The sequence below is a fragment of the Anoplolepis gracilipes genome, chromosome 10 (genome assembly GCF_047496725.1).
Source record: "Anoplolepis gracilipes chromosome 10, ASM4749672v1, whole genome shotgun sequence".
Taxonomy (NCBI): Eukaryota; Metazoa; Arthropoda; class Insecta; order Hymenoptera; family Formicidae; genus Anoplolepis; species Anoplolepis gracilipes.
The window spans coordinates 6315653-6327455 of record NC_132979.1 but is presented as its reverse complement, the minus strand read 5'-3'; the positions used below and the strand labels follow the sequence as shown (position 1 = coordinate 6327455).

The following is an 11803-nucleotide window of genomic DNA, read 5'->3' as shown; positions in this document are numbered from 1 at the left end:
CTCTCCGACATTCGGACAGACGAAATGTTTGCTGAGAAAACAAGATCAGAATTTATCAGGAAATCTATAAGCGAGAGAAGATGCGCGATGCCTCTCCGAGAGCACTGTGTGTATCGCGCAACGATAAGAGAAAGAGAGAGAGAGAGAGAGAGAGAGAGAGATCATAATACAAGAACATGTATAGCTCGCTACAATCTCTGAGAGGCCGATAACTCGATGTAACTATTACAGTTTTACATCTCACTCATTAAGATTAATGCGAGCTGAAATTAGTGCTGTCAGACCGTATTACTTATCTCATTTCACAATCTCTGAATTAATCTAATGAAATATGCAAGTTGAGCGCACATAATGTATATGCGCGATTAGAAAAACAACTTCTTTGCCAATCTTTCATTTCGATAAAAAAAATTGTACTTGTTTAAGTGAGCGAGTATAGCTGCGAAATCACATGCAAATGTTGCAAAATTACTTAGCTTCATGTTCCTTTTTCTCAATATCGGATTAACACATCCGAATTTTTATTTCACTTTCTTTCTCATACGTTTGATTACATTTCCATTAAGAAAATAATTCTCTTCTAATAATTATATACATATATATAAAATTATGTTTGGAATAGAGTCAACTTGTTGGCGACTTTGATAAAAATTACAATATCTTTAAAACGAATAAGTCAATTAAGCCACGGATCAAGTCATGATTAATTTATTTCTAAACAAATTAAAAAAATAACAATTGCACTAGTGGTTTCCATAAAAAGATATATACATAACGATGTATAACAGTTGTAAAAAAATAATTTTTTAAATTCAAATCAAGAAACTTTTATACAACTTGAAATGCGTGCAAAGAAAATTATCCACTTCATAAAAAAAAAAAAAGAAAACGTAAAAAGAAGATTGCACTATTCGCCTCCTTAACTGAAGACCTTGCAAATCGCGTGACATTAAATTAGATAGCGCAGTGATTAATCAGAGGCATCTCACGTGATTCTCTTTCCGTTATATTTATGTCACCGATGCACACTTTATCCTTTACGTCTTGAAAACTTTGCATATCGAAAGACAGCAATGTATTGTATTGCGCGCGAAGATACATGTTAGCTCCGAGATAATAATAAACCTGTCTTCTCCTTTTCCGAAGACGTTCCATAAATTAAGATTTTGCGCTCTTTATATCCCTCTTGAGAGTCTTTTTTTCTTTCGTTTAACGATGACAATGACAAATTGACGCGGACAATCTTGGTTAACATTTAACTTGGTTTTAAACCCCTTACGTTAAACGACCGACGATCATATACTTATGTTTATATTGCACGATTATGAGTCAATAGAGCACGATCTTAAAATCTACGACGAATACCTACGCGCTTTTTGGCACCTCTTGCGTTTGCTTATACGCGGACGAAACTTTGTGAGTAAAAGAGAAAGAGAGAGAGAGCGATAGAGAGAGAGAGAGAGAGAGAGAGAGAGAGAGAGAGAGAAAGAGAGAGAGAGAGAGAAAGAGAATTTCATCTACTACGATAAAACTTTGGATATATCAATGATTTAAAAACTCTCTTGTGTGGTCACATTAATCACATTTTAAATATGTAAAGATTATCATTAAGTTTCTTCTTCGTCAAGAGAGGTAACACTCTGCGAGCTTTTCTGTTCTGCGTAAAAAAGCTCCTGTAATCACGAAGTGAGTACGCCGCTGACCGATAGCGAGACACTGAGAAAAGAGGAATTCTCCCTCCGTTACACTTCGTTACTTACCAGAACTTTTTTAGCACCGAAAGAAAAATTCCGGGCACATTAATCACCCATTGCAGACGGAAGATGATCTATATTTATAAGATATGAATGTGTGTGTGTGTGTGTGTGTGTATAATGTGTTATTTAAGGATAGCAAATTTACCTAAATCTCATTTTACGTCCGTTCAAATTTCAATCTATTTTTAATGTAGGATGAAAGAGGAGATGTGTTTATATGCCAAAGTATGCACTCGGTTGGCCTCACAGGCTACGCTACTACTGCAGATTCTCGCAGCCAGATTCCGCAATGCTAATCGCTTACATTGTGTCTTTATCTAGAACGAAGAACTATGAATGTTATCGAGAAAGGTATGATACGCTAATCACGACATGCATAGACATAAAGGTCGTCTTCTTGATTTTATCGTCACTATATTAATCTCGCGATTCGATTAATTATCAAACGCGTATATAAAGTATGATATATTACTTTCAAAAAACAATTGACAAAATCGCCGAGGGTACACGCATTATGACATTTCTCATTCTGCTCGTTATTATTACTGCGTTTACTCGCAGCAAATATATTAATAATCGAAATGATAGTTATAAGCGTTCTTCAGAAAGTGACAAATAATGATTATCAATAGCAGGATTGCACGTCTAGAAAAACGTATGAGAGTGACCTGTTTCCGAAACTCTTACACAGTCTCCTCGTTGAGATTGCCTTTGAATTTCTTAGACTTAGCCAACTTGAGTATCACAGATTCAATATTTGTAATTTTCGATGAAGAAAAAAATTCGAGTCTAAAAATTTGATACAATACAATCCTGTATTATCTAAAGTAACTCACTGTTGTATCGCGAATACGATATTAAGAGAGAAAAAGAAAGAGTAAAAGTAAGGGAAAGAACTTCCGATAGATAGTCTTATGTACTGTTAAGGTACATATTTATGATCGTAAGCTGCTACTCGCAAGGATATAATGAGGAAAAGGAAACAAAATATTCTAGATTACTGCTGGCGTGTACCGCCGATAGGCATCTCCCTCCTCTCTCACTTCTATGTCTTTATGCGTTTCTTTTTTTTAATACGCTCTTCCGTCGAAGAGCATAATCGATCGTAATCTTCTCTAAACTTTATATTGGCCTAAACGGTAGATTACTTCACTATATAATTGCATTATGATAAAAGCATGTATAAATCAGTAAACATTTTCTTTTGTGCTTCTTAGAGATCATACATGATACAATGTACAAAGTAGTGTAAAATAAAAAAAGAGGGTTAATAAAGATTTTTTTTTATATTACTTAATCGTCAAATAACGGTTTATCACGAGCGGGAGACAACTTTCATTGATCACTGACTTGTTTCCAGAAAACGTCTCGAAAAATTTTTCTTTTCGTGCGCGAATATATTATTTATAAAAAACAATGCAGATCTCTAAATCTTTATTATACATGAATCACATGATAAAAAAAGCGTACCATTAAATGAGACCAAAATATTTACATAAAATCTATACGCATATTAATATATAAATTCATGCTATAAATAAAACTTACTATAAAAAATTTATTATTTATATATATTTCTTCAAGCGCTATTGATTCTCTGCAAATCTGTCAGTGTCCAAGAAATATCCCAATATGTCAAAGTGTCTTAAGAATTAATCGCGACACCAGGACAGAATTTATTTTATTCTATACAATAGTCGATACGGATGTGTCTGTGGGTGTGTGTATGTGTGTGTGTGTGTGTGTGTGTGTGTGTGTGTGTGTGTGTGTGTGTGTGTGTGTGTGTGTGTGTGTGTGTATGTGTAATTGGTAAATGAGTAGAATCTCTTCCCTTAAAGTCGATCTAACCTAAAGTGGGCTTCGGCGCTGGAATCCGATATGACCATCGTAGGGTCGGCGAGCATTTGTAGACCGTCCACGTCGATTGGATCGAGGCCCTGTCTAAGAGCGTCGTCGGACGGGAACATTTCCGGGTCAAAATCGCCCATCATCGCCGTACCTAGGTCCTTCACGAATTCCGGATTTGTGAGATCGTCCGCACCGGAAAAGTCTGCAACACAGTATTTATCGAGATTTCAGCATCATTTTATCATCGAAAATACACACGTTTGAAATTATTTACCGAATTGAAATAAAACGTTATTTTCTTAATTTTTTTTTTTTTTTTTTTCGATGAAAACATAAGCGATGTTATACATAAATATTCTTTATAGATAAAATTACATTAAATATTCTTTATGGATAAAAAGTGCCTTTGAAATATTGTCGTAAAAAAACGCGACGACTTTTTCCGAGAATAACAATGGATAAAACGAGCGAGATATTTCACGTCTTGTCACAGGGAGGCGTAATTAAAAAATTCATCGCACGTCTACCGCGAGGAATATACCTGTGAGAATGATCGTAGGTGTGTTTGGAGTTTGCGGTGTGAGCTGGTGGGTAGCGTTGGTCGTCGTCGTTGCAGGTTGATACGCCATTTGCGGACTCGTGCTGAAGTAGCCGGCGTCCCCGCTGCCTAATTCGCCAGCGACATTAATCACGTCGTTCTGAGAAACAAACAACGTGAGGAATTTAAAAAATATTTAAAATGTACAGACGCGCTTAAAAAGAAGAAAGGAATACGTGCGTTTTTTGCTTCCTTTTCCGAGACAACAACATTATAGCAGCGATTTACGAGACATACCTTGATGATTCTTCTCACCTGTGTGTAATTCGTAGTATGATTCGGTGATCCGATATACGTCCCGATCGTGTTCGCCTGCACCGGCGTGTCCATCTGAAGTAGAGAAGAAAAAAGAAAAAATGGATGAGAGACCTCGTATATAATGAAAACAAATCTCGCGGCAATTACAGCTGTTACAGTCTAATCTGATTCGTTCTTTAACGCGTAGATTCATCTCGCGTGTAACGCGACCCCCGTCCCTTATAAATGCTTTTTATAGAACGGTATCGCGCACGTTGCAGGGAAAATAACGGAAGAGCTGTATGAAGGGAGAAATACAAGTACGATCGAAACCGGTAAACACTCGGTACGCGTGTTCGCTTCAAGTCTCCGGAAGATCGCCGTTATCTTCTCCTCGACTTTGGAATCTATTAGTTACGGTTCGATTTCCGGATACTTCGTTTCGCTCAATAGCCTTTGTCAAATGAAATCCCTTTTCGTTTAACCGGCATCCGGTAAAAGAGCTTATTATTGTTTCTTCTTACACACGTATTATATCTCCGTTCTTTCACATTTTCACCTGACAGAATTTATTTGTCTAACATTTATACCGAAATTCTTTTCCCGAGGAGAAGAAAAAGTTTTATAGAACTCTGCTGCGATAATACTATAAACGATATTAAATAATAATCCCGGATAATAGGTAGTCTGAGCCGATAAGGCTGTTCGGCTTACGAATTGATGATTTTTTTATTTATATATGTCGCAAAATATCGGCGTGCTTTTCATTCTTCTATTAAGCCGACGAGCTTGACGCCAATATCAAACGCCATGGTAACAGCCACTTGTGCGTGTAACTGCGTGAGGGAGTAAAAAGAGGGTATCGCGTTAAGGCTTCGCATCCGTGAATCTGGTCCTTCTGAAGCGTAGCACGTTCACGACGTACACGCATATTTCGCTGTATGTATATGTGCACGTGTAAAAACGCGTTTCCGAATTTGCGGGAAATATCGCGATTATTATTAGCCTACATTCTTCTAATGAACATTTTTCATCAGATTTTCGCGCGATTATAACACAGCATTTTTCCCGTCCGCGTTTTCAAATCGCTCGTTTAAAACGTTCTTTCGATGCGGTAAAATGTTTTAAACATCAGCATATATACGTACATACACATTGAGTATGATATTTCATTGCAAGAGTAATATTTTCACTTAATCTGCGAATATATATTCCATCCTGAATCTGATATTTCTCTTCCGTGCAGAGCGAGTTTCACGCATGAGAATATATTTGACGCGTGCATATTCAACACCGTTATATGAAAGCGCCGTGAAAGAAACACGGTTCTTGAGAATTTTTTCTTTTTTATTAATTAAGTAGCGTGTATAAAACAGTATATTAATCATACATGCCTCTCGTTCTCTCTCCTGAGATTTAATAAATAAATTGTTAATATTAAAAGAGACGGTGATTCTATGCTCGATTTTTTACACAAATGTAATTATTACTAATTATTAATTTTATGACTTGGAGAATTTTGTTTTTTAACAAGCCTTATATAAAGAATAAGGCCGAGGTTCGATAATGCCGAGCGTTATTCTTTAGTACCGAAATTGCACAAATAAAAAATGTTTCAACTAATGGCGATATTTCACCTCTATCTGCGTGGTCCAGGTGCAACCGAGTTCCATCAGCTGTTGCGCGAATTTCGGCCACTCCTGAATTATGAATGCAGGCAACAGATAAACAGCAAGACTTAAGACATAAGTCTAGAGGCCTTAATATATAATCAAACGTAATTAGCCGTCTTCTTTTTTTTTATATAATAAAAACTATTTTCGATAAAGACCTATTCTTATTGTCAGATGCAATACTTTCCGTCCAAGGTCCTAACTAATTATGATTTATAATTAATTTTATATTAGATGTATCTCTCTCTCTCTCTCTCTTTCGTTAATTAAAAAAAAAAAAAAAATAAGAATCATAATTTGACGCTTTAAAGAATGGAACGTTTGACGGTGTAACTGAGTAGAATATCAAGTGACTCCGAGTCAGAATAATTCATACGAATCATTCGCTTGGAATAATTCATCGCTTAGCATTAATTATAGCTTTGAAGGTCAAATCTTGCCTGAAGAAGAATAATGTTGAAATTCGCGAAACTGATCAGCTTGTAAACGGTGATTCGAAAAACTGTATTCCAAGAAAAATATTTATTACATTACTAATGCATTAATTGAAATGTAAATGACAAATTTATATAAAGAGTATTAAATTTAAAATTATTATAATATAAAGCCGATTGGAACAGAATCATTTTGTAATTTCATCAAAATTTCGATTAATATTGTTGATTTGTATTTGGATTCTTTCTTTTTTCTCAACTTTGTTATACGTTAAATAAAAACGCCTTAACGACAGATACTTACCAGTCCCTTCGACATGCATAAAAAAAGATTGAGCGCCAATTAAGATCGAGTATCTTTCAATTATTCATAATTGATGGTTTGTACGTAGTTTTTATATAATCAAGATTGCCGCGATAGAATCAGAGGGAAAATCAGAGAGAATTATATATATTTTTAGTGTCCCCGTATCTCGTTGCACGAGCAATCGGAATGAAAAAAAAAAAAAAATTCATTACGACGGTCTCACGATTAGAAAGTATCGATTGCCTTTATCAGCAATATTGAAATGAAACGCGCGAGTATTTCTGACGTTACGCTCGTGCGCTCGTGTATACGTATTACAGGCGTTATAGCATGCAGAACGCTCTCTCTCTCTCCCTCTCTTTGTGGAAGCCTGAATGCAATTACGCGCGCTGGACTACCGTGTAAAACGTGCAGCACGTGCGTCTTACATTCCAACCGCGTGTGTGTAAGATAGGCGGATTGAGACAAAGTCTAGCGAGTTCTCGTAGACTATGCGCGTCAAAAATCTCGGAACGATCGTTTACGAAGACAGGCTGCCCAGAGAAAACGAGAATTGTACGAGAATCGGGAAATATAGTACAATCGAAAAGAGGATGGAAATTTCTCTTTTAAAAATAAATATAAATGTAAATTTTTTTTTCGCGAGGCTTTTCGAGGAAATTAAAAATTAAAATTGATGACACGCTTTTTTATTCTTGGACGACCTTGTATTATCGAATTTCTCGATAGTGGCTATAAAAATATGTATTTAAAAATACAATATTCTCTCTATTGAAAAAATAAAGTTTATTTGGGCACTTTATAGGTATTAGCTCTGCAATAACTCAAACTATTTTTAATCATTTTATTAAATAAAAAAAATATACTTTTATATTTATATTTATAATCGAAAATGTAGTGTAAGATTATTAGAAATCATATTCAAGTTTAAAAAAGTATGTAATTAATTTCCTAAATTTCCAAATTTTCAATTGATTTTTACACTTTTCGACTGTATTATTTGCCGATCCATTGAACCTTTTTTATCTACGATAAAATTTCAATGACAAAAGATAAGAATGTCGAATATACAACTGGACCACTGGCTGACGTGTCGATCGAATATTTCCGAGAGCTTAAAAGAGAAAGAACTTGTTTTCTTTTCTGAATAAGACTGTCAAGCGAGTCAATTTAGATTTTATTAAGCTTCAAAAGATTGAAGCTGTCACAACAATTTCTATATAAAAATGTAAAAGTTACTTTCGGAGATGTTCGTCCACGTGACACCTTTCGCGAACTCAAATACATAAGCTCCTCTTTAGTCATGTTTAAATAAATAAATCGCTCACATACCATTGTGAATTGTTCGAAATCCTGTTGAAGGGCCGCTGCTTGCGCCTGATTGATGAAATAAGTATTCTGATCGATAGCGTCGGACGTCAAGTTGGGCGGACCCGGATGTCCTGTAGGACTAGGCGGCGCCGATGGATTATTGCTGTAACTTAAAGGACTTCCCTGAAACAAGAAATGCACGTTGCTCTTAGATTTGTCACCAAGAATCATTATTACACATTATATAATAAAGCTTATCTCGTGAGATTAATTAAATTAAATCTCTTGCATTTATTTAAATATTAATGTAATCTATCAATAGATATAAAGTTTACATGTACGAGATGATTTCTCACTTGAACTGTTAGACTAGGTGACGATTGCGGTGAGGGCCTGTTCACCGACTGCGTGGATCTGTACGATCCCAATGAATTGAGCTGTTGTGATTGTTGATGCTGCTGTTGTTGCGACTGTGACGTTTTCTGAATGTTTGGCATCAACAAGAAATGATAAATGGTTATTAGCACCAGTTACTTGTACAATTTCATCATACAATAATATTAAGACTAATAATGCATTGTAACATTTTTTTTATATTTTGTTAATCAAAATCTTTTTTCAAAAAATAATAAAAATTCAAATTATTTGACCAACATAACATTTGCTAGATGTCAAGTTATATATATATCTAGATGTATAAAAAAAAAAATCACATGTGTGTGAATGCAATATACATTATTTAGACACGTGTGTCTAAATACTTTGTAGTACAAAGCCGAGTATTATTTGCAAACACACACACACACACACACACACACACACAAAAGGAAGCTAGAAATTTTTAAAACGATCGATACTAACTGGACTTTGCGGCGGCACAGGACTGTGCGATTGTTGATAAATGTAGTGGCCGGCAGTCGGGCTGTGAGACGTCGCCGTCGGCGCCGGTTGCTGCGGATAGCTCTGAAGATCCTGTTGCGAAGTACTTGTGCTGTTTTCCAGTGCCACACCCTGCTTCATACCCATCGCTATTAACGATCGATCGTCGCTCTGTCGCCTCTTTTGTTTTGCTCTCTCTCTCTCTCTCTCTCTCTCTCTCTCTCTCTCTCTCTCTCTCTCTCTCTCTCTCTCTCTCTTTCTCTTTTTTTTTCGCGCTTTCGCGTAACTAGACTCAACTCGATAGACGCTACATAGTCGCAGCAGGCTCGCGATAATCGATCTCTACGTCGTTGATTACAGCATCGGGCTTTGCGGAAGCGGTTCGCCGCGACAACAGAGTTGCTCTACTAAATTGGTAGCAACGTTGGGCGCACAACAGTGAATTTCGAGAGAACGTTAGATATTTATAAACTCTGCTGACTTCTGGCGATCGGAAAATGATAACGTTGCGAGATAACAGAAATTCTAAACCACGAAAGAGACACGTTCCAGGAAAATGTTGGCCGAAAATGAAATTTGAATTAAGCAAAACTCTCTCTCTCTCTCTCTCTCTCTGGAGGACTTTCTTATAGTATCTACATTCTCGATCGCTAGAACACGCAGTATCATGCAAAGCCAATTGTGTCAAGTTACGACGCAAAAGTGAATGATTCACGTAAATACTAACATTATCTTAGAATTATATTTGTGCAATGCTTATCTCTCTTCTTTCTGTCAAATCGCAATTATCATTATTTTCTGTTTCGTGTTTATTTTCGAACCCATTGCGTCGGCGAACCGATTATACGCTTGCTAAATACGCGGCAGCATACACACATCTCGCGCTATTGATTATTCATATTTCGATTATTTATCTGCAAGCTCGGTGCTATATAACAAGCAAAGACAGTTAAAAAAAAAAAAAAAAACGTCGACAGCTTTTTAACGGCCGTCGCGCGACTAAGAGGCAGCAACACAAGCGTAATACCATTATATTACATACGTTCGTGAGAGCTGGTAAAAACTGGTGTGACTACTAACCTTACACGTGTGAAGAAACCTAGAGTTAACAGGCACTGATAAATGGTTCTGCAAAATAACAAACACAAACAACCACTACAACAAAGGCAAAATAAAAAATAAATAGAAAATTAAGAGAGACGACAAACCGATAAAAGAAAAAAAAAAAAAAAAAAAAAATACGCGCATAAAATTTCGTTCGAACTTTTCCGATTCTGTCGCCGAAATTGTTACGTCCTGATATTAAACGGGAAACGAGCGACAAAATAAAATTACGCGTTGAAATTGTCCGATATATTTTTTTTTCCCTCCTTTTTTTTCATTAAAAATCTGTCGCATCTGTAGCGACGTAGTTTCCTCGCCAATTTACTTTGCGATTTACATAATTTCCCGCGTTCGCAGGACGATCGAAATTATCGAGCGGACTCGATATAAATGTTGTTAAATTCCATATTAATAATGTCAGGACGTATTTAGGTCACAAGTGCTTTCCACAGCGTGCTGTGCAAGTTTCATTTCGAACTTAACGCTGCGTAACCGCGCGCAACATTATATTCTTGTCATGTTACATGAGATAATTAGATTGACAAAAAAAAAAACCAAAAAAAAAAAAAAAAGAGGAAAATCGGTATTTTCAGATACGATAAAATTTGTGTATTTCGAACATTTAGAAGGCATGCGGATTGCTTTTTCGTGAAAGACACTTGAATGTTTCTCTGCTTAAAAAGCAACGGCGACTTCGAAGTAGCGATACTGAAAATAGCATGAAAGCAATCCAATTACATGCGAAAATTACTACTAAAGGAATCGTTTGTGTTTACGTAATATGCGTGATTCGCTAAATGTGATGCTTCTCTCGCGATGATGGTACTTTTAAAATGTTCCCTTTCACTGCACGCGTATACAATTTGTACTGTTAATTTCTCGACAGATACACTTACATATATATTTTTCGATTTCTGAAAGCAGTCGCAACACCTCAAGAGATTCTGCCACTACTCTAATCGAATAGTCTAACATTTAAGCACAAAAAGCAAAAAGAGTGTTGTTCTCATGCAACCATTGCATCTCCTAAGTTACATTCTTCAACAAACAGTATACTTTCACGGAATCGAGGTAATATTCTCTTACCGCGATTATTTTTTTTAAGAACTGTCAAATAAACGTCAAATCTTTATTCATCATTATGCGTATATTTTGTTTATTTATATTTGGAGAGTACACGCTATATACAATTACAAAAAAAGTTTATTCTGGGTTTAGATATATATTTAGAGTTGCGAAATAACATATTCTCCTCGATTCCGTAATCTGCCATTGAACAAATATATAATATCCGAATAATCGATCATCATTACGCAAACTTAATTAAGTCTGGTGAGCAATATATCTTCGAGGAGTTTTTTTTAGAAAAACATGGATCTTTTTTGAGCAGCTATTTTGTAACTATTTAGGATTTCGAGTAAAAACGTGAATTTTCAAATTGATGAATTTCATTAAATACACTTTGATTGTCGACGATAATTTTCGTAATCTCATTTCGATCGAAATTGAGTTTCCACTCGTTCGCAAGATGTCAGATTTCCGATATTCACGTATTTATAATAAGTTAAGTGATGAGAAACAGAGTCACTCCGATCGGAAACGAGACAGATAATTGCTCTCCAGATTCGAATTATTTCGGATATCTCGCATATTCT

General features: G+C 35.8%; 1 protein-coding gene across 7 annotated transcripts in view; it reads right to left on the bottom strand.

Moving 5' to 3' along the window:
• Positions 1-2789: 2789 nt before the first annotated feature.
• Positions 2790-11803, bottom strand: part of Crtc (CREB-regulated transcription coactivator) — a 31696-nt gene continuing 22682 nt past the window's right edge. For 3 of the 7 annotated variants that reach the window (XM_072900197.1, XM_072900200.1, XM_072900202.1), the window contains 6 exons: positions 9027-9179; positions 8522-8647; positions 8187-8348; positions 4459-4533; positions 4147-4303; positions 2790-3807 (listed from right to left, as the gene is read on the bottom strand). In XM_072900197.1, coding sequence (XP_072756298.1) covers positions 3590-3807; positions 4147-4303; positions 4459-4533; positions 8187-8348; positions 8522-8647; positions 9027-9179 — 891 coding nt within the window. In that variant the 3' untranslated portion in view covers positions 2790-3589. Of the gene's footprint in view, positions 3808-4146; positions 4304-4458; positions 4534-6077; positions 6141-6851; positions 6858-8186; positions 8349-8521; positions 8648-9026; positions 9180-10124; positions 10173-11803 lie in introns of all 7 variants that reach the window. The other 4 variants (XM_072900203.1, XM_072900198.1, XM_072900199.1 and 1 more) reach the window with 4 other exon arrangements.